Source organism: Eubalaena glacialis, chromosome X (genome assembly GCF_028564815.1).
Source record: "Eubalaena glacialis isolate mEubGla1 chromosome X, mEubGla1.1.hap2.+ XY, whole genome shotgun sequence".
Lineage (NCBI taxonomy): Eukaryota > Metazoa > Chordata > Mammalia > Artiodactyla > Balaenidae > Eubalaena > Eubalaena glacialis.
In genome coordinates, this window is record NC_083736.1 from 37,513,663 (window position 1) to 37,537,839 (window position 24,177).

The following is a 24,177-nucleotide window of genomic DNA, read 5'->3' on the forward strand; positions in this document are numbered from 1 at the left end:
AGGAAACGATAGCAAAGATCAATAAAACTAAAAGCTGGTTCTTCGAGAAGATAAACAAAATTGATAAACCATTAGCCACACTCATCAAGAAAAAAAGGGAGAAGACTCAAACCAATAGAATTAGAAATGAAAAAGGAGAAGTAACCACTGACACTGCAGAAATACAACTGATCATGAGAGATTACTACAAGCAACTCTATGCCAATAAAATGGACAACCTGGAAGAAATGGACAAATTCTTAGAAATGCACAACCTGCCGAGACTGAACCAGGAAGAAATAGAAAATATGAACAGACCAATCACAAGCACTGAAATGGAAACTGTGATTAATAATCTTCCAACAAACAAAAGCCCAGGACCAGATGGCTTCAGAGGCGAATTCTATCAAACATTTAGAGAAGAGCTAACACCTATCTTTCTCAAAGTCTTCCAAAATATTGCAGAGGGAGGAACACTCCCCACCTCATTCTACGAGGCCACCATCACCCTGATACCAAAACCAGACAAAGATGTCACAAAGAAAGAAAACTACAGGCCAATATCACTGATGAACATAGATGCAAAAATCCTCAACAAAATACTAGCAAACAGAATCCAACAGCACATTAAAAGGATCATACACCATGATCAAGTGGGGTTTATTCCAGGAATGCAAGGATTCTTCAATATACACAAATCAATCAACGTGATACACCATATTAACAAACTGAAGGAGAAAAACCATACGATCATCTCAATAGATGCAGAGAAAGCTTTCGACAAAATTCAACACCCAATTATGATTAAAGCCCTGCAGAAAGTAGGCATAGAGGGAACTTTCCTCAACATAATAAAGGCCATATATGACAAACCCACAGCCAATATCATCCTCAATGGTGAAAAACTGAAACCATTTCCACTAAGATCAGGAACAAGACAAGGTTGCCCACTCTCACCACTATTATTCAACATAGGTTTGGAAGTTTTAGCCACAGCAATCAGAGAAGAAAAAGAAATAAAAGGAATCCAAATCGGAAAAGAAGTAAAGCTGTCACTGTTTGCAGATGACATGATACTATACATAGAGAATCCTAAAGATGCTACCAGAAAACTACTAGAGCTAATCAATGAATTTGGTAAAGTAGCAGGATACAAAATTAATGCACAGAAATCTCTTGCATTCCTATACACTAATGATGAAAAATCTGAAAGTGAAATTAAGAAAACACTCCCATTTACCACTGCAACAAAAAGAATAAAATATCTAGGAATAAACCTACCTAAGGAGACAAAAGACCTGTATGCAGAAAATTATAAGACACTGATGAAAGAAATTAAAGATGATACAAAGAGATGGAGAGATATACCATGTTCTTGGATTGGGAGAATCAACATTGTGAACATGACTCTACTACCCAAAGCAATCTACAGATTCAATGCAATCCCTATCAAACTACCACTGGCATTTTTCACAGAACTAGAACAAAAAATTTCACAATTTGTATGGAAACACAAAAGACCCCGAATAGCCAAAGCAATCTTGAGAACGAAAAATGGAGCTAGAGGAATCAGTCTCCCTGACTTCAGACTATACTACAAAGCTACAGTAATCAAGACAGTATGGTACTGGCACAAAAACAGAAATATACATCAGTGGAACAGGATAGAAAGCCCAGAGATAAACCCACGCACATATGGTCACCTTATCTTTGATAAAGGAGGCAAGCATATACAGTGGAGAAAAGACAGCCTCTTCAATAAGTGGTGCTGGGAAAACTGGACAGGTACATGTAAAAGTATGAAATTAGAACACTCCCTGACACCATACACAAAAATAAACTCAAAATGGATTAAAGACCTAAATGTAAGGCCAGACACTATCAAACTCTTAGAGGAAAACATAGGCAGAACACTCTATGACATAAATCACAGCAAGATCCTTTTTGACCCAGCTCCTAGAGAAATGGAAATAAAAACAAAAATAAACAAATAGGACCTAATGAAACTTAAAAGCTTTTGCACAGCAAAGGAAACCATAAACAAGACCAAAAGACAACCCTCAGAATGGGAGAAAATGTTTGCAAATGAAGCAACTGACAAAGGATTAATCTCCAAGATTTACAAGCAGCTCATGCAGCTCAATAACAAAAAAACAAACAACCCAATCAAAAAATGGGCAGAAGACCTTAATAGACATTTCTCCAAAGAAGATATACAGACTGCCAACAAACACATGAAAGAATGCTCAACATCATTAATCATTAGAGAAATGCAAATCAAAACTACAATGAGATATCATCTCACACCAGTCAGAATGGTCATCATCAAAAAATCTAGAAACGATAAATGCTGGAGAAGGTGTGGAGAAAAGGGAACACTCTTGCACTGTTGGTGGGAATGTAAATTGATACAGCCACTATGGAGAACAGTATGGAGGTTCCTTAAAAAACTAAAACTAGAACTACCATATGACCCAGCAATCCCACTATTGGGCATATACCCTGAGAAAACCATAATTCAAAAGGAGTCATGTACCAAAATGTTCATTGCAGCTCTATTTACAATAGCCAGGACATGGAAGCAACCTAAGTGTCCATCATCGGATGAATGGATAAAGAAGATGTGGCACATATATACAATGGAATATTACTCAGCCATAAAAAGAAACGAAATGGAGTTATTTGTAGTCAGGTGGATGGGCTTAGAGTCTGTCCTACAGAGTGAAGTAAGTCAGAAAGAGAAAAACAAATACAGTATGCTAACACATATATATGGAGTCTAAGGAAAAAAAAAAAAAAAAGGTCATGAAGAACCTAGTGGCAAGACGGGAATAAAGACACAGACCTCTACTAGAGAATGGACTTGAGGATATGGGGAGGGGGAAGGGTAAGCTGTGACAAAGTGAGAGAGTGGCATGGACATATATTCACTACGAAACGTAAAATAGATAGCTAGTGGGAAGCAACCGCATAGCACAGGGAGATCAGCTCGGTGCTTTGTGACCACCTAGAGGGGTGGGATAGGGAGGGTGGGAGATGCAAGAGGGAAGAGATATGGGAACATATGTATATGTATAACTGATTCACTTTGTTATAAAGCAGAAACTAACACACCATTGTAAAGCAATTATACTCCAGTAAAGATGTTAAAAAAATAAAAAAGAAGTCAGTTAAAGTCTCACAATAAAACTACTGGATATTTTAATATATTCCATCATTAAACACATAAAATATGAAGTAAATAAATTAAGAGTCCAACTTCAGAAGCTAAGGGGGAAAGAGGTACAGATGAAATAAATGCCGAAAAAAAAGTAAAAAATCAATTAAAAAGAATTCAAATGAAATACAAGCAAGTTACAGCAATAAACAAGACTAAAACTCTTGACAAATAAGCATATGAAATAAAAGTGCTCAACATCATATGTTATTAGGGAATTACAAATTAATGCAATGAGATACAACTACACATCTATCAGTACGAAAATGGCTATGGTACATCCACACAGTGGAATATTATTCAGCGATCAAAGGAAATGAGCTCTCAAGCTACAAAAGGACACAGAGGAAACTTAAATGCATACTGTTAAGTTAAAGAAGCCAGTCTGAAAAGGCTACATGCTGTATGATTCCAGATACATGACACTGAAGAAAAGGCAAATCTACAGAGACAGTAAAAATACCAGTGGCTGCCAGGGGTACGAGGGAGGAAAAGATCAATAAATAGGAGGAGTGCAGGGGATTTTGTGGCAGTGAAATTACTCTGTATGATATTGCAATGATGGATATGACATTATAATTGTCACATATATTGATATAATGCATAAACATTGGCAAGTATATGACATTAAACTTCGGTCAAAACCCTTAGAATTGTACAACAAAGGAGTGAAAGTGAACCTATGGACATTAGGTAACAATAACGTATAATATACCAATATTTGTTCATCAATTATAACAAATGTACCATACTAACATGAGTTAGTAATACGGAAACTTGGATGAGAGGAGAGGGAGAGCACTTTGTACTTTCTGATCAATTTTTCTGTAAATCTAGAATTGCTTTAAAAAATAAAGTCTGTTAAAAAATAAATAAATAAATAAAGTCTGTTAATTAAAAAAAAAAAAGATCATAAACCCCAATTTTCTACAATCCCAATGATATTTTAGAATTTTACTATTTTGAAAAATTAGGAATAATTAAAATTAGAAAAATTAAGATTGCAAAAATACTGTGGGCACCAGGTAATCACAGCCAAAAACAACTGGGGTAGGAATAGTAAATATGCTCATTGTGATACTGTGAAACTATATTCCTAGAATGAAAGCACTTACTTTGTAAATGACTGACCATCCCCTAACGCTCTGAATATACCAGGTAATTAGAAGATTTTTCACTATGTGTGCATATCTGTATTTCTTATTTTGAACACTGTTAATGTATTAACAACTCAAAAACATTTTTAAAAAGACAAGGGATATATTTTGCTTCATTCAAACAGGCATTATTTCATAAACACATTATAAATATTTGCAAAGCTGCCTTAACCTTTTAGAAGAAAAAACAAAAGAAGATTCATATTAAAATGTTAAAATAGTTTCTATTTCAATAGGAAAGAAAAGTTTTAAGGAGAGTCGATATACATACTTTTCAAAAATAAGGTCAAGCTAAATGAAAAAGAAGAAAGTAAGGGGAAAATTAAGACAAGCTTGGTAGATCACAAATTAAAATACAGCCTCTACAACAAAATCAGTATATCAGGAAAAAAATCATTAAGAAAGACTCTTCAGAAAATGAAAGTGGATACTAATTTAAACAAAAGACAGACAAAAATGCCAATTTAAAATAACCTACAATTTTCATTGGCATTGAAGCCTCTAAGAATGGCCTTCAGTTCCTGGAGCTTCTGATGAGCTCGTGCATGGACACTGTCAATCAGGAGTTTTTCTATGGATAAATGATCGATCTGCATAAACGAGAACAGAATTGTATGTGCAATTTAAACATTTTTACTTTAAAAGCCTGAGAGTAGATTATTGTGCTCCAAGATACTTCCTTTTAGAATCACAATGATTAAGTGTTAACCAGTAAAAGAAAGCAAACTTAAAATTAAAAAAATAAATTTAAACGGTATTGATAACTTAAAGGCTACAGTTAACATTCTGGCAACTATAGATCTGATCTAAATGACAGAATTTGAAAGAACATCTTAAAAATTATATTAGATGTTAAAACAACCACAACAAATGTACAAGCATAACATTCATTTAAAATAAGTTTCATAAAGGGTTTTAGGAACAATTAGGTATTTTAAAGGATTTGTGCTAAAAGTTTAAGTATAAATGGTAAGTTATATTACTATATTCATTTAATCAAACCAATGTTGAAATATATTGAGTTCTTTTACCTTCATGGCTCTTTCTACTAATTTGGAATCAGAAGCTGGCAAAGGAGGATCATGAAAAATCTGTAAAGGCTTGGAGACATCATTCTCATCAATTTTAATGGTAACTTTGTGAACAGATGCTGTCCCTGTTTTTCTCCCAAGAACCTGTTGACTAAAGAGAAAAAAGAAATATTAAGAATTTTTTCCAACACAGTCTGTTAACTTCTGGAATAAAAGAGAGACAGTCTATTGTGCACCTTATCCAGAGCCTAGAACATGGCAGGTCCTCACTGTTTGTTGAGGGAATATTAATATTGGGAAGACAGCTATTCTGTAATCCAACACAATATGGTTTACTACATTAAAAAAAAAACACAGACACAGAATTTAAAAATAAAACACATGCACACACACACAAAAAGGCCAAAACAATCTTTAAGTGGTGTCTATTCACCTCTGATTCCTTTACAGAAAATGGGAATCAAGCAAAGTTCAAATAGGGAATAGAGGATTGTAAAACAGCCTGATACTGATTTTCCCCAAAAAACTCCCCCAGAAGTTTTTAAAAGGTACAATTCAAAAGATAACACTGTGATAAGCAAGGATTTTTTAAAAATGATACCTGATAATCTAACCTAATGGTCTTTTAGCAATCTGGTATGAAGCCAGAGTAATCTAATCTTTAAGAATAGTAAGTTTTAGTACAAATAGATAAACGTCTACATATTTAAAACATGCCATGTTCTAAGAAAGGTGTCAATTATGGATGTCCTATGTGGTTTATATGATACCATAGGACTTTACCATACAAAATCATGTTGCTAGAGGTACACAGAGGTATATGGTAAATCAGATGTATGAGAGAAAGAGAGAAACAAAAAGAGTATTTACAGTCATTGCATGACCCCACCAGAATCAACTTTACTTACTTCCAAACTGAGAGGGAGAGGCACTTTCCTGCATGATACCTTTCCACCTGTACGAGGTCTCCCCACCGCTCTCGGATTAACATTAGAGTTTGGGAATGTAGCACTTCTAACTGAAGTGATAAGCAGAAAGAATCTGATGGATCTTGTTAAGCAAATCTAATATATTACTACAACAGCCAATGAAGTATAAGCAAACTTCATTTAACAAACGCTCTATTCCCCAAAAGTTGGCTATTATACTTTTCCAATGACTTATACAAAAAGTGTTGGAATTTGTGACATAATTTTAGAAAAAGGTTTTGTATTTAATTTTGAACCAATATAAACAAAACGTAAGGTCTAGGTTGTCCCTTAATTCATCATAGTTTAGAGAATATGAGTAGACCAAATGGTACTATTTTTTCTCTCCAAATAGTACTATTTCTACCTCATCATTTAAAGTTTTTACCTGCAAAGTCAATAGTAAAATTAAAAACTTGGTTTTTTATAGACATATCACTATTCTTTACACTGGCCAGTTCCCCAGCCCCCATTTCCACCCAAAAAGGGTGACGGGGAGAGTTTAAGCTGCTCTAGTTCAGGACTAGGGGCAGATGGAAATTGTGTGTGTGTTGGGGGACACAAATTCTTTACAAATACAGGGCTCAAATTTCAGAAGGATACGCAGGCAGCTGTACATGTCCTGAAGAGGTTTCTCATCAGCAAAGAGCCTAGACTGTACCAGCTGATGGATAAAGTTGATCTGCATACTATGAACCAAGGCTCGTCCATCTTCCATTGGCAGGAGAAAAGAAGGTGGTTAATCAGAAAAGTGTACAGATTGTGTCATAGACCAACTAAGGAAGAGTACGCTCACTAACGATGAGTTTAAAAAAAAGAACTGAAATTATCTATGAAAACTAGAGAGTATACTAGAGAAACACTGAAACTTCTGTGGTCAGTAGGCAGTTACGATTATCATAAAATCTGCATCAGGTTACAGGATAAATTGCTAAACACATGTATTATTCTGCAAGAATGTTTCAATAATATAACACCGAACATTTAAATCAATACATACGATTTAAATCAGTATTTATGATTTACCTCCTGTTTCCTTATCCTCAACTAGAATTTCTAGCTTGAGAAGACGCCAGGGAACATCAGGGTCATCTCCCATCACAGTCAAGGTGGCTTCAAATTCTCCTTCAACTCGAAACTTCACTCGGCCATTTGCTTTTAGAAGAAGAAGAAGAAGAAGGTCTACTTTGCTAGAAAATAAGCAGCTTCCCGCTAACCTAGAACTTTCAGTTTCGCTCACGAGAAATTTTAAATAGACTCAAGATTCTTTCATAAGTGTTCAGACAATTCACTGGTTCCTGCATAAACAGTAGCCAGCTTCCAGGTCATCAAGAAACCAAAGGCAACTCTTCTAACATCAAGGAACAATATTTTCTTGAGGCTCAACTCTAGGACCTAGTCTCTCCTAGAGCCCCAGGTAATCTTGCCCACTCCCCAGCTTCAAATACCAGCATTGTATTTCCAGGTACTAAAGGGAAATGATATGGCACAAGCTACAGATTCAAATACCACCAAAATTGTAGGTCAAGACTTCATAAGGATATTTTAAAAGATAAAACCCCAAAAGCTGTTTGAAAAATATTCTAACGAGTCAATTCTTTAAAAATGTATTTCAGGTACATACCGACTGTAAGATTTGCTAACTGAGGAGGAAGATCTGTGGTTACAAGCCGATGTCTAAGAATCTGGTTCAGCTGGTGAAGTGTAGCTTGTTTCTCAATTTTGGTAATTGGGTCTGGAGGAATAATTTTATCCTACAAAAAAGTTTAAGTGATCTAAAAATAATGTACAAAGAGACATAATTTTTACCTGCGCCTGTTCTAACACAGTATTTTCTTACTTTACCCAAGAGAACCTCAACACTCATTTCTGCAGTCTACATCCAATAATAGTGACCATTACTATCATGCATTAGAGTGTCAATGATTCCACCAGTCACCCAGCTAAGACGGTAATGCAACACGATCTTCTTCATGTTCTATTTATGAAACCAACTTAATGTCACTAGATGACTTTCACCACTTCTTAGAAGTATACAATACAACAGCACCAAGTGAGTAAACAACTACCACAACAACAAATTTTAAAAAACACTTCCAAAAAGCAACTAGCGTGCCGTATTTTCACATCTGAAATAGATGTTAAGTTACCTTCATAATTCTGTTCACCCTCACCTAAATAAATAAATAATAAATAAATAAACTCATTTTGATAGCTACTCACATTCTGGCTCCAATTTATTTCAAACCCGCCCCCCCCCCATTTTAATTATAGAGAAAAAAGCAAACTACATGAAATATTTATTTTAAAAATACAGAACAGTTTTTTGTTTTGGCTGGGTTACTTATTAATATTGTAGAATCCAATGCAAAAGCCTTCACCTTTTGGGGGTGGGCTGGGGTAGGAATGCACTTACCCTAATGCAGGTTGGCAGCCGTGGGTAAGACCCAGTAGTCAGTACATCAATAGCATATGGGATGGCAAAACTAGGCAGGCGTGCATGGACCAGAGCATCTCTAGCTAATGAGGCCAGGCGATCAGCAGTATCCACAAACAGGATGGCTTGCTGATCTAAGAAGCTCGAGATCATCTTCAAAGTAAAGGATAAATGTATTACGCTTCCTTGAAAACTAGCCACTTTTCACGTCAAATATCATTTATTGATTCCAAAGTAAACTCTGAGAGGAATTAATATAGCTTTTCCATATTTCAAAATATTTCATCAAAAAATTTTCCAGTAATTTGAGGAAAGAAGAAATATTTTTAAAAACCAGTAATTTTCTATCAATTTAAATAAAAGGTTTCCCGATTCGTTTCTCCATCTTTAACATTACACATACATATGACAAGTTAGGAAAAATAAATAGAATAAAATGCTTTTTCTCTTACAGACTTCTAGAGTTGATTGGTAATAAAGGAGACATAAAAGCATGGTCTCCTGGACCCAGACTGCCTTGGTCTCAATTTTAATTCTGCAACTCACTAGCCCTACAACCTTGGGCAAGTTGCTTAAATCCCTCTTTGCCTCAGTTTTTTCAATATAAAATGGAGCTGATTTCCTCCCTTTCATAAGGTTGTTCGAGGATTAAGAGTTTATGTATATGGGGCTTCCCTGGTGGCGCAGTGGTTGAGAATCTGCCTGCTGATGCAGGGGACACGGGTTCGAGCCCTGGTCTGGGAGGATCCCACATGCCGCGGAGCAGCTGGGCCCGTGAGCCGCAATTGCTGAGCCTGCGCGTCTGGAGCCTGTGCTCCGCAACAGGAGAGGCCGCGATAGTGATAGGCCCGCGCACCGCGATGAAGAGTGGCCCCCACTTGCCGCAACTGGAGAAAGCCCTCGCACAGAAGCGAAGATCCAACACAGCCATAAATAAATAAATTAATTAATTAAAAAAAAAAAAGTTTATGTATATGAAATCTTTAGAACAGTGCCTAGAACATATAAAACACACAGTAAACATTGTCCATTATGAGATCTAGGCCAACTTCACGCCCAATACAGAAATCCTTTCCATCAGTTCTCTACTCAATGCATTTCACAAGTGTGCCTAAACTAGTAGAGGTCATCATGAAGCTGAAAACTACTTCCTTTCTGGAACAATACTTAAGGTCTTTCACGTCCTTCAAACAGGGGAAGCCCACTCTATCTTCAAGCTGAACATTCCAAATTCCTGACTCACCATCCCTATTCCACTGTCTGGAAATGCTCCAGTTTATCAGTGATCAACTTAAAATATGGTATTCAGAATTAATAACACATCATGCACACACAATGCCCTACATTTTCTCAGTATTCCCACACTTATTTTATTACCTGATTTTCACGACTCTAGGAAATAGACAAAACAAGATAATTACTATTATCTTAGAGATGAGAAAATTGAGGCTGAGGTTTAGGCACTTGCTCAAAGATAGTGAATAATCAGAGAAGCTGGAACCAAAAAATGTTTTTTCTAACTCTTAGTTAGACCAGCACAGCCCCGCAGAAGTGCTACCTTCCATGACTAGTAAAATGGAGTTCTATTAACATCACCAACACTAACTTCTTATCAGCAGCCACGACACTGCTAACACACAGCAAGCTTGAAGTTAACTAAAAGGTCTTGATCTTCTGTGCATGAATCTCTATCAAGCAAGGTCCCCTTGGCCACCCTGAACCTAAGGCATGACTGTACTCTGATTTTTAACATATTTGAATCCTGCTTCTCTCAACTTCTGTATAGGTTTTTACTCAGATTTCGGTCCTCCCAAGTCTCCATTCACTCAGGACACTGTAAAAACGCTTAGGCCAAAGAATACTAAAGATTTCCGTCCAGGAAGATGTGCATCAACCCTAGTGGGGTGCCACAGTTCATCGAGCCTACATCATTCCACCTTCAATGTGGGTTATTAATGAAACTCTCTAAACTACCTTGCTCAACTCAAAATAAACTAGCTCCAGCTATATTTCTTTGACTTAGAAATCAAATTAATAAAGATAAAAGTTTAGTTTTGAGTTACTTATTAGTGAATCCATATAGGTCCCTAATAATCATGTTCTTTTTTTATTTTTAAGTACTCACATACCAACTGTTGATATGATTAATACCAACCTCCTTTAAAATTTAACTGAGCACCAAACAGACACTTCTCTAAGGAAAATATACAAATGGCCAAAAGCACATGAAAAGACGTTCAACATCACTAGTCATCAGAGAAATGCAAACAAAAAACACAGCGAAGTGCCACTTCACACCTACCAGGATGGCCAGAATCAAAATGTCAGACAATAACAAGTGTTGGCATGGAGCAATTAGAACCCTCTTACATTGCTGGTGGAAATGTAAAATAGTATAGCCATTTTGGAAGACAGTCTGGCAGTTCCTCAAATGATTATTAAACATACAGTTACCATATGACCCAGCCATTCCACTCCTAGGTATATACCCAAGAGAAATGAAAACACATGTCCACAGAGAAACTTGTATAATGAATGTTTATAGCAACATTATTCATAATAGCCAAAAACTGGAAACAACCTAGAAGTCCATTAACTGATGAATGGATAAACAAAATGTAGTAGATCCATACAATTCAGCTATAAAAATGAAGTACTGATACATGTACAGTACAAGTACAACATGGATGACCCTTGAAAACATCATGCTAAATGACAGAAGCCAATCACAAAAGACCATATATTATGATTCCATTTATATGAAATGTTCAGAATAGGCATATTTAGAGAGACAGCAGAGGTTGCTTAGGGCTGGGGGGTACTTGGGGTGATAGTTAAAGGGTAATGATTTTCTTTTTGAGGTGATGAAAATGTTCTAAAATTGACTGCTAATGGTTGCACATATCTGTGAATATACTAAAAACCACTGAATTGTACACTTTATTATCACTTTATTATTACTATTTTTTTTTTGGCTGCACCGCACAGCATGCGGGATCTTAGTTCCCTGACCAGGGATTGAACCCGTGCCCCCTGCGGTGGAAGCGCAGAGTCCTAACCACTGGACCACCAAGGAATTCCCAGAATTGTACACTTTAAATGGGTAGATTGTATGGTATGTGAATTATATCTCAAAATTGCTTTTAAAAAAGCTCAAGGAGGAGAAAGATATTTTTTCTTTTTCTTAGCTAAAACATTATCCAGACTGCTTTACCATTAGTTAGAGTTCTATAAACCGTGTATTTATACACTCAGCTAAACACTTCATATGTCTGACATGGCTAAAGATCATTATCTATTAAGAACCTCTAATGAGTCTAGTTAAATAATCATTAGGTTGAGAACACAAGTGTCAAAACGTGAATAATCCTCTAATTCTCCAGCTGATGGACTTTATCCCTGACAAAAACACATCTCTGTACCTACATTCACAAAACAAAAATACCAAAACTTTATGTATAAAGTTCAATATGAGACTTTATTCAGAATGTGACTTACTGGAACAGCCAATTCAAAAAACTAATAGGAAAATACTATACTATGAATTAATGAAAGATAAATACAATATGGCTCAATATCAAAACCAAGAGTTTTGGATTTTGCTTGATATTATTTTAACGACATACAGCTCAGTAGTATCAAACAGGTAATTTAAATACCCATGGTATAATTAGGGATTTAAAACTAGATTTGAAAAATTGAATACTTGGATTTTATATACTTCAGTAATACTTAACTCTTCACTGAAAGTCTGAATATCTTTAGGAAAAGATTACCTCAAATTAACTAATTACTGAAAAGAAACCTTAGGCTTTTCAGAAATACTATACCATGCTTCTCCATTTCGGCCAAAATAGATTCATTAGACTTGGTACCCAAATTTGCAAAACAATGAAATGAATTGTAAACTTTCTGGTAAATAAGCTTGGAATAAGCCTGTTTATTAATATTTATAATAAAAACTATCCTTTGAATGATGACAACATGAATAAAATGACTTTTTCCCCCATAAAGAAAATTCAATATATGGTACAAAATATCCTCCCCCTTTGATCAATGTTATATAAAAGGATGATACCAGCTTACTCCTAGAGACAAAAGATCTGTGGCTAGAAATATGTCTTCTTTTAACTTTCAAAAAATATATTATTCTAGAATTTTAAATTCTCAACTTCTTCAAACCTCTTTTTTCCTTTCACTTTAGCAATTTTCACATAAGCTCTCTTTCTAATGATAAGGGAACCTAGTGAAACTGAGGATAGCAAATGCACTGGGCTAAAATTGAGGGGAGATGTCAGAAAATCATATGCAGAAACACACTGTGTTGGAGATTTCTTTCTAAAGGGAAATATTATGGAATATACAAACCCCAATAGATTTGCAAATGTAAAGTTACTATAAAAATATTTCAACTTAGCTTGTCAGGGTGCAAAAAATAAATTATGGTGGATAAATAAATGCTCTCATTATTTTAAGATTTTATTCATTTTATTATAATTACTCTACCCTTTCCAATATGAACTCCATTCTCCTCATTTTGTGTCTCGTCTGTTAACACCATATCATCCTCCCTAAGTTATAAGCTCAATAGGCTAACACAAGATCCCTACTGATGTTTCTCCTCCTTAACATTTCTTGAACATAGCTTAAAACTTTTGTGGGGGGTGGGGGGGTGCATATTTTAGAATCTTTGGTACACTTCACTACAGGTCACGCCTTTGAATTCAAAAGAATGACTCAACAGTCAAAAGACCATGAGCTTCCTGAGGGCAGGGACTATGCCTTATTCAAGTCTCCATCCACCATGCCTTATGCCCTGTGTGCAATAAACGGTTGGAGAATGAACAGATGAATAAACGAAGGGACAGATAAGTGCTATCATCAGCTCTGTGGCCTTGAAAAAGCCATTTAACTTCTAGGAACCTTATTTCCTCATCTGTAAAATAAGAAGAGAATACTGACTCTGCCATTCTCAAAGGGTTGTCAAGAAATCAATAGGCAAATTTAGGGAATACTTTGCAAACTCTAAGGAAGCATACGAATGTAAGCTAACCATTTTCCCCCTTTAGGTCCAGCCTCATATTTAATGTCTTCTGGCGTAATGACATCTCCAGATATGGCCTACTCTTTTTTCTGATTAGGTGTCCATAAACAAATACTAAGTTTCTACAGATATATATTATACATTATCATACAGAAATAATGATTACTCACATAAGTAATGTATCCCAAAACATATCAGCAGATATAAGTTAGAGCTAAAATTAGAAACTATGCCTATTACAAGTTAACATTCCAAAAAAGTTATTTTATATAAAATAAAGTCAAAAGTTTAACTCACCGCACATTTTTCCACTTTGCCGGCATTATTAGCCCATTTTACTAAAGCTAATAATCGAACAAAGAGTTGGCGTGTCCGGCTAGCAAACTGCACTATTTCTATTTTCCTTTAAAATAAAACAAAACAAAACAACTCTTAATGAACCAACAAATTTGAAGGAGTATTTCACAATTTATTTTATCTGAGCTAAAATATGAATCAGTCTTTGTTTACAACCATTACAATGAAATGAACCACCTAAAATATTTATCTAAATATGAATTATTGTCACATTTTGTATACCACCTGCATATACTTCATTTTCTACCTCAGAGTAACATCTCCAATAGAATGCTTAAGCAATGAATCACATTTTCAAATTAATTTTATACTGCAATAAAAGTTGTTTACTAAAATATACTAAATTCACAAATATAAAATTATTATATAGAAGTTAACTGGGTCACAAAGGGGACCAAATTATGGTTTGAAGTTGAAATTATGAATTAGTAACCTTTCTGGTAAGAGAAAGAAAGTGAAACAGCTCTTTATCAAAACTTGACACTGTATTATTTCTACAAAGGCAAGGGCCCATTTCCCATCTTGCAAGAGCATGATTTATAAAATTGAATAAAGAGCTTAACTATGCAACTCTTTACCAAACTAATTTCAATAACAAAGTACTAAAAATAAAAGCTAGAAGGTCTGTCCATATCTATTTTTATGCTACACCCACTACAATGCTTTTTCTCCCCATACTCATCAGTATTTTTATCATCTCATAAAGGCTTAAAAGCTTTACGTTGTCAATCAGCATGTTAGCTAGACCTCTCAACTTCATGTCAGCTACAAAACTGATAATCATACCTTTCATGGTTTACCTTACGACACACAAAAAAATATTCGACAAGCCAGGACTGATGACAGGCCTTAGCAAGACACCAACCTCCCTCCAAGTGGACTCTGACATATTAATCTTGTTACAGCTGTTCACTGACCTGTAGATCCAACCCACACCTCTGTATCTCACCAACAGCAATACCATGATGCAATGCACCAAAATGAAAGCTTCTGCTGAAGCATAATCCTAACTGAAGACCACAGAGTCTAGCTCCTATTGAGAGCATACGCAGCCCACAAACAACCTGAAAGACTTCCTTAAGGTTCAGCCTGCAAAATGATTATTGGTAATAGAAAGAGAAGAATCAAGGACACTGATACAATTATGACTCTTTGCCAGGGTCTGTGAAGGATCCTTAGAGATAAAACAAGCAGAGAGCATCACAGGCAAGACTGGAACACAGCAGAAATGTTAAATGTACACTAAGATCTGGCAGTCACCTCAGTGCTAGGAGTCTCAGTGCTGTCATTCTAACTCAGCAACGGCTTACAGAGGATGTGAGGTCTCTTCTCTCACAGAGTAAACATATTTGTATATTACTAATTCCGTTGCCAGAGGAGCTTCTCTACTGGAAAGGAGACATCCCCCTTTGTAAACTATTTTAATATGGGTTTTTCTTGACACCACGCTGTCTCAAGTGATAGGCAGCATGAGTTGGTTTTCCAAGGCCCAGTGTCCCTTCCTACCCCAGAATGGACAGAACAAATCCTGATTTTCTTTTTTTTTTTCCCCAAATGAATGCACTGTGGGTATTTTATTTATTTATTTATTTTTGGCTGGTGTCAAATATATTTTTTTAACATCTTTATTGGAGTATAATTGCTTTACAATGGTGTGTTAGTTTCTGCTTTATAACAAAGTGAACCAGCTATATATATACATATATCCCCATATCTCTTCCCTCTTGCATCTCCCACCCTCCCTATCCCATCCCTCCAGATGGTCACAAAGCACCGAGCTGATCTCCCTGTGCTATGTGGCTGCTTCCCACTAGCTATCTATTTTACATTTGGTAGTGTATATATGTCCATGCCACTCTCTCACTTCATCCCAGCTTAACCTTCTCCCTCCCCTTGTCCTCAAGTCCATTCTCTAAGTCTGTGTCTTTATTCCTGTCCTGCCCCTAGGTCCTTCAGAACCTTTTTTTTTTTTTTTTTTTAGATTCCATATATATGTGTTAGCATATGGTATTTGTTTTTCTCTTCCTGACTTACTTCACTCTGTATGACAGACTCTAGGTCCGTCCACCTCACTACAAATAACTCAATTTCGTTTCTTTTTATGGCTGAGTAATATTCCATTGTATATATGTACCACATCTTCTTTATCCATTCATCTGTCGATGGACACTTAGGTTGCTTCCATGTCCAGGCTATTGTAAATAGAGCTGCAATGAACATTGTGGTACATGACTCTTTTTGAATTATGGTTTTCTCAGGGTATATGCCCAGTAGTGGGATTGCTGGGTCGTATGGTAGTTCTATTTTTAGTTTTTTAAGGAACCTCCATACTGTTCTCCATAGTGGTTGTATCAATTTACATTCCCAACAACAGTGCAAGAGGGTTCCCTTTTCTCCACACCCTCTCCAGCATTTATTGTTTTTAGATTTTTTGATGATGGCCATTCTGACTGGTGTGAGGTGATACCTCATTGTAGTTTTGATTTGCATTTCTCTAATGATTTAATGATGTTGAGCATTCTTTCATGTGTTTGTTGGCAATCTGTATATCTTCTTTGGAGAAATGTCTCTTTAGGTCTTCTGCCCGTTTTTTGATTGGGTTGTTTGTTTTTTTGATATTGAGCTGCATGAGCTGTTTGTATATTTTGGAGATTAATCCTTTGCCAGGTGCTTCATCTGCAAATATTTTCTCCCATTCTGAGGGTTGTCTTTTGGTCTTGTTTATGGTTTCCTTTGCTGTGCAAAAGCTTTTAAGTTTCATTAGGTCCCATTTGTTTATTTTTGTTCAAATCCTGATTTTCATTTCCTTCCTTTAAAACGGTCCAGCCAAACCATAATACAGGTATGCTTCAATTGTCTCTTCCACTTCTATCTTTTCGATCTATGTCTAATTCTCTCAGAAAGGTCATTGGGGGTAGGGAGTGGAGCGTAGTCACTAATAAATGCTAAAATCTGCCCTAGTGACTAGGTATTTAAAAAAAAGATCAACCAAAGAGCATAAGTAGTTCCAAAGATAGAGTCAAGTAGCCTACACTGTAGCCACAGTTTAAATCTCCATCACCTGATTTCTTTGAAACCTTAATTTATCTTGTTCCTTTGGACTATGGAAACATACTAGCGTTTAGTAATGTCTTAAGCCCCAAACTCCAACTGAATCAAAATTCTCTTAACTATAAAACAGCAATAGCAGTAGACAAATGTCCACTCTCCACAGATATCTAATAGCATCATTGCAGCAAATGATAAATTAGCAGCAAGCTTTCTAAAGTCAGTCTCTTCCTCAGCTTTCTCCATTTAGTTCTGTATTTTCTACATCTTCCTACCCCCTCAGGCACTTGACCTGGTCAGTGATTCAATAAAGATTTCTACAAGAGAAGGTCCAGAGCTGGCCTCATACCAAGAATTGTCAAGGATGAGGAAATTATATTTCCCAGGGCTCCTTAAACAAATGGTGTGAAGTCACCCTAGGCTCTCTGCGCCTAGGTTCCCGGTCCACAACTCTACCACCCATACCTACACATACCTCCCCGCCCCCCGCCACTTTCTCTCTCACTCACACACACACACACAGACACACACACATACTCATAGATATATCAACACAGACACAGATTTAAGGTTTTTTTCATACTCACCTTTCCACATCAGATTTCCTTGGCAGTCTAAGAAGAAAAAAAAAGAAACTGACTAAATACATGCACACCTTCATCAAAATACGGTAACGGTCTTTACTTTGACTTATTAAATACCTTAGTATTTCAGAAAAACTGGATAAATAGACACTACAGGCTTGTGTGGCTCCCTACTCTTTTTTACTTTATGAGTTTCCGGCAATATAGCTACAAAGGAAAAACTAACAAAGGAACATTTCTCTCCATTCAAAGTGCTTCAAAAGATACTGCATGAACCTCAAACATTTAAAAAGACCAAGTCTTACCTTAGCACACTAAATCATAGAGAGTCAGAGAAAATATTCTTTTAAGACCAAAATGATCATGGATGCAAGGTACTACTTAGTTGCCAGCCTCCCCATATTCAATGGAACCTTGCTTCCAAGCACTAATCCCTCCATGTTTTGTTATGGTGGGCAAAACTGGAAGCTAGGCACACAAAAGGGCCAGCGTCAGCCAAGGGATGTACAGTAATTATGATGTTGCTTGGTTAGATGCAAATGATTACTTTTAAACAGTTCCAGTGAGATTTTGATCTCTTTTTTGCTAGTTCTCCAGTACGAAAGCCAGCAACCAATGTCACCATTTCCCCTGAAATTATACCATTTAACACTCTCACATCCACCGATGCTTAGAAAGGTCCTGATTTGCTTCCTGAATCACCACATTCTGTAAACCTCTATCCTATGGTCCAAGATTCAACAGCCTGAACTCTAAAGCCTCCCCTACATCTAATAGGCTCGTGAAGAATACACACTGAGCCGCTTAGACCCTCTTCCCCACCGACATGCCACAGGTGCAGAAAAACTAAAACCACTGCCAGAGATTCGAGGTACAAGGAAGGGAAACTATTAAAATGAACTCTGACTTAGAGTTACCTACAATTCTTCGGGTAGACAATGGGATGGAAGCTCAAGTTATGATCCAAGTGATACAAGAAACTAGGTAGGAGCTAGAGAGGCCAGCAGATCAGAGGATGAAGCAAAAATTAAGGCCTTATTATAAGACTGCAAGTAAAAGCAGCTACTGGGAAGTTCCTATACCTGTGAAAGATCTGGAAAACACTCCTTGAGAAGACTCCCCTGTCCTCAAGAGAGGCAGAGAATGAGAACCATGGATGCTTGTATGTGAGAGAGGGAGAAAAACAGAAGAGTAGAGCCTTTGGGGGTAGAAAGAATAGGAATCATTGTTCTAGCCCCCCCCAGAGACCCTAAAAGGATCATCTCTTGCCAGAGGTGGTGTCATTTCAGGGACAAAGGATAGGCTTTGCTGCCTACATCCCTTCCGCCCCCAATTCCTCCTAATCTATTTAAAATTCCTTTATGGATGACAAATCCACCACTTGGGGCAAAAACCAACCCTAAAGGGCAAATCTTTGGAAGAAGTCACAGAAACCTTGTTTACACCAAAGCGTTTTAAGACAAGTTTACATGACTGAGATCCTAACATTTTTTGATTTTAATTAAAAGACGTTTTTAAAAGGAAGAACCTAAGTCTCTAAAAAATCACAGCAGAATGTAAACTCTAAGATGAAAGCATGTATTACATGAGTCGGGGGAGGAAATGAACAAGCAAAAGGAAAAAAAAATAGAAATCTGGGGCCAAAAACAAACCACCTTTTTTACTTTCAATAGTCCACAGACAAGCATCAAATGTGGCAGAAATAAGACTCAAAGTATACCTTGAACACTGGTTTTATATTAATACATTAATCCTGGCAGTTTTTACCTGGAACAAGGAAAAATACATGATTTAGGAACTTCCAAGGTATATTCCTAAACCAATTTTGGTTACCACAAATCAAAAGAGAAAAAAGTTATTTTATATACCTATGTATCAAAAGCAACAGTGAATTTTCCCCTTAAATTCTCCATGTCTACGATGACAGGTGCCCTGACTTAGAACAGTTAATGTTCTCAGCCCTGGGGAAGGTAGCAAACAACTCAAAATCCCTGTCCTCATAGAACTTCCAGTGAGGAGGAGACAGACAACAAACAACAAGTGCTGTAGAAAAACAAAGCAGTGAGTAAGAAGGATAGGTTGAAGGGGCAGAGTACTTCTCATGGGTGATCACCAAAAAGTCTTTCTGATAAGTTACATCTGAACAAAGACCTAAAGGAAATGTGAAAGCAAGCCACACAGATTTCTGGGGGAAGAGCAAAGGCTCTAAGGTGGAGTGTGCCTGACCCTATCAAGAAAGATCAATAAGAATAGCGTGGCTGAAACAGAAGAAGCAAGGAGAGTATTAGAAATGAAGTTAAAGAGGTAAGGGAGAGAAGACACATCATGTAGGATCTTAAAGGTAGACCACAGTCTTGGTTTGCTCAAGATAGTCCCGGTTTATGCCTGTCCTTCTGCCATTGTTATTAAGAGCACCACCTTTCATACTCAAAAGTGTCCTGACTTGGACCATAAATTTTATGGTCACTCTCTATACAGGTGACTATAAAAAGTTTTTACTCTAAGTGAGATGGGGAACCACGGGAAAGTTGTGAGCAAATAAGTTTTAAAAGGATCATCCTGGGGCTTCCCTGGTGGCACAGTGGTTGAGAATCTGCCTGCCAATGCAGGGGACACGGGTTCGAGCCCTGGTCTGGGAAGATCCCACATGCCGCGGAGCAACTAGGCCCGTGAGCCACAACTACTGAGCCTGCGCGTCTGGAGCTTGTGCTCCGCAACAAGAGAGGCCCGCGCACCGCGATGAAGAGTGGCCCCCACTCGCCGCAACTAGAGAAAGCCCTCACACAGAAACGAAGACCCAACACAGCCAAAAAAATAAAAATAAATAAATAGCGTTCCCTTTAAAAAAAAAAAAAAAAAAAAAAGGATCATCCTGGCTATTTTATGGAGGAAAAACCGTAGAGGGGCAAGGGTACCAGCAGAGGCCCCAGTTAGCAGACTACTGCAGTAACACGAGCAAAGGATTAACACTTGATGGAAACGTTGAAAAGTGGTCAGATTCTTAAGTCAGAGATGACAAGACCTGCTAATGTACTGTGTGGGATTGGAAGAAAGAGGAGCCAAGAATTACTCCAAAATTTCTGGCCTAAGCATCAAAAGGAAGAATGGAGATACTATTTAGTGAGATAGGAAAGTTTTGGGGGGATCGAATGTAATCAGGAGTTTGGTTCTGGACTTGGTCCACTGAAATGCCCATTAGGTACTTATACGTAGGCACCTGGATATAGTCTGCAGCTCAGTGGAGACGCCTGTGCTGGAGAAATAAGTACGGGAATCATCAACATACAAAGGGTGCAGGATGAAGTATAAAACTGTATACTTATTCTACAGCAATAAAATAAATGTTTCTCTTTTCGTAACTAAGTCCTAAAACAGTAACAGCAACACAATTCAAAGAATTGCTACAAATGCCCTATGGAGAAACAAAGTATACAAATTACACAACCACCGATAGCGGCAGTCTTCAACAGTTTCCCATAGCTCTACATAGGACGGGTGCATGATATTTTCTCATGGATACTCAAATTCTTATGAAATCCAACAACTAATGGTGCAGAGAAGTACATTACCACAATAATCCCTAATCATGACAGCTATTTAAGTTTCTCATTACACGGGCGCGGGGCGGGGGGGGGGGGGGGGGGGGGCGCGGGGGTGGCTTCTTTCTGTAAAGTACAATGTACCAAAATCTCAGAATGATGTTTTACAGGAATAAGTGGAGCCTATTCTAATTCTTTAAGTCATCTGCAAAAAAATATTTTAACAGTCTCTAGCAACAAATTACTGTGACACTGCACAGCCTAATACCTGCATACTCATGTATTTCAACTGAATACACTGATCTGGAGCCTACCAATAGATAAAAGATAAAAACGAATCTAGATGAAAACTAGTAATTCTTACTTTTTCTGAACATGAATTTAAAAATGTAAAACAGTAATTCAAGTATATATACCCTTCAATTTTAGTTTCTTTTCTTCACACACCTGAAAATCTTTACAGTGTATTCTGATCCTATTCTGAAGAGATTAACACCCTAATCATGTCCCAAGGCATTTCACCCGGTAACTTGGTGATTTATAAACTCCGTTCATACCCCAAGAGACAAAAACAGCAGGCTAGTTACAAAAAAATCTTACACTAAATGCGTGAAGACTTCAGTCTCAAACGTTCCAGAAAAACAAACAAGCTTGGAATCCAAAATTTTGCATTATTTTATACACAATACATCTCCTGAGTTCAAACTTTGTCAGAAGTAATTACAACCTACATTTAAAATGTACCGTAAGAAGCTGTAAAACAATTTCTCATCTTTGGGATTTTTTTTTTTTCTTTTAAGCTCGAATAGTATGTATTCCTAAACCGTAATCTTGGGGTCTGGGCTAGAAAGCTTCCAACCAAGAAATCAATAGGGTTCAGCTGGCAAATCGAGCAAAAATTCCAAAGACTGGCTTTTCAGGGAAAGTCTAACAACGTGCATAATTCACAAGTCTCGGCTGCTTCATCTCCAGAAAGATCCCAAATGCAAAGCTTCTCCTCCACCTCCGCTGGGCCCCAAGAGTTCAAAAATTCTAGACTAAGCAGCCCAGCAAAGAGGAGAAAGCAGCCTTTTGGGGAGAAGGAGGTGCGAACCTCTCAGCCGGCTGGGCGGGAAGGGGGGGCTGGGGAGCAGGCGTGGATTTCGCGGCACTTACAGGTCAGTCAACACCATGAGCTCCGAGTAGGCCCGGTGCAGCAGAAATTCGATGAGGGTGCTTAGCCGGTAGCCAGGGCTAGCCGCCGCCGCAGCGGCCGCCGCCACGGCGGCTCCCGGAGGAGGAGGCGCCGGGGCTGACGCCGGGCCGCCGCTGCCCCCGCCGCCGCCTCCGGTCGGGACTAGCTGGTGGTTCTCCAGCTGCACTGGGGCCATGGCGGCGCAGGGCCGGGCTTGGCGCAGCGGCACAAGATGCGGCCCTCAAGCCTCCCTCCCGGGCGCTCGATCACCGCGCCGAAGTAGGCGCGGGCGGAGTCGCCGCCACCGCCGCCTACTACCGCCAGGCCGCCTCTGAACAGGAAGCCGTGCGCCGGCCGCGGAGGCCCGCCCCCATGTAGCGACAAGCCCGCCGGCTCCAGGGACTGGAGCAAGGGGCGGGGGGGAGGGGGAGGGCGGGGAAGCGGGGCGGGCGCCGCAGAGAAGCTGCGCCCCCGCAACCGATCAGAGTCAGCTCCGCCAGGCTGCCGCAGCGTCCATGTTGACGGCCCAAAGCGGAAGTTGTTAGGCAGAACGGAAAGGGAGCCAAAGGGGGACTTCCGACAGCAACCTGTGCCTTTTCTCCCGGCTGTCGGGCGCTCGGACGCTGGGGGGCGCGTGGGAGTGGGGCTGGGCCGGCGCGCTGGCGGGAAAAGCGGAAGCGGGGGCCGCGCGGCCACGGAAGTGAGTGTGAGGGCAGGGCTGGTGTCCTCACCGCGAACGTCAGCAGTTGCCCCGCCCTTGCCCTCTCCGCCCTCCGGGATTTAAAAGGCTCCAATTTGCGCTGAGGTGTCGATCAACGCTCCCCTGGTGGGTGCAACACGACCGGGAGGCCACCCTGTCCCAGATGTTTGTGACTTATGGTTCTGGACTCGCAAAGAAATTGTTGCGGCTGCGTACTTCTGACTGCTCAGATCTTTGCCCCGCCCACAGTCTGCCCATGTGCCTTTCGTGGGATAGAAGACGTTTCCGTCATTTTTTTTTTTTTTAAACTGTGGGAAAAGATTCGAGAAAATATGATTAGGGGTAGGAGCAGGGCCACTGGCAGAATAACTTCACTTTAACGGAGTTAAATATATGCTGAGCTCTTTACCGACCCCCAAATCCTGGCAGTTCTACCACGGAAACAGCCCTTAAATCCTCTACCGCTGATTCTCCCACTTGTTTCTTGTCCCTGCTCTTGAAGTAGCCGCCCTGCCTTCCAAGGACTTTCAGTTCATCTTCTGTGCCCTACTGCCACTTTTTCCCCCTCAAAATTCACGTTTAATAATTTTGCTTCCTGCGTTAAAGCGGCGATTCTCAACCTTGCCTGCACGTTGGAATCTTGGGGGGTGGAGGGGTGGGTGGCTTTAAAAAATACTTATGCCACCCCCACCCCCAATACATTCGGCTTTAATTGGTCTGGGCTTCAGGATTTTTAAAAGCTTCCTAGGTGATTTTAATGTGCAACCGTTTAAAAGCGTCAATTGCTGCGACCCTTTTCAAACATCTATTTGCAGATTCTTAAATGTAACTCTTAGGTGTAAGAGATGCACTTGCTGTTCCCTAAGGTTAAAATACTCTCATTCTTGTCCGCTTGTGTAATTCTTAGTCATTCTTGAAGACCATTCACCTGTCTTTTGAGGG

The 24,177-nt window shown here is 38.6% G+C and overlaps 1 protein-coding gene across 3 annotated transcripts in view; it reads right to left on the bottom strand.

The window, feature by feature from the left end:
- The window catches only part of MED14 (mediator complex subunit 14), a 71,865-nt gene extending 48,653 nt beyond the window's left edge, over positions 1-23,212 (bottom strand). For all 3 annotated transcript variants that reach the window (XM_061178366.1, XM_061178367.1, XM_061178365.1), the window contains exons 1-10: positions 22,517-23,212; positions 17,826-17,852; positions 14,131-14,236; positions 8,769-8,942; positions 7,977-8,106; positions 7,379-7,507; positions 6,956-7,063; positions 6,293-6,425; positions 5,385-5,535; positions 4,832-4,943 (exon numbers count right to left, since the gene is read on the bottom strand). In XM_061178366.1, the coding sequence (XP_061034349.1) occupies positions 4,832-4,943; positions 5,385-5,535; positions 6,293-6,425; positions 6,956-7,063; positions 7,379-7,507; positions 7,977-8,106; positions 8,769-8,942; positions 14,131-14,236; positions 17,826-17,852; positions 22,517-22,731 (1,285 nt within the window). In that variant the 5' untranslated portion in view covers positions 22,732-23,212. The remainder of the gene's footprint in view (positions 1-4,831; positions 4,944-5,384; positions 5,536-6,292; positions 6,426-6,955; positions 7,064-7,378; positions 7,508-7,976; positions 8,107-8,768; positions 8,943-14,130; positions 14,237-17,825; positions 17,853-22,516) is intronic.
- Between the last annotated feature and the right edge of the window lie 965 nt (positions 23,213-24,177).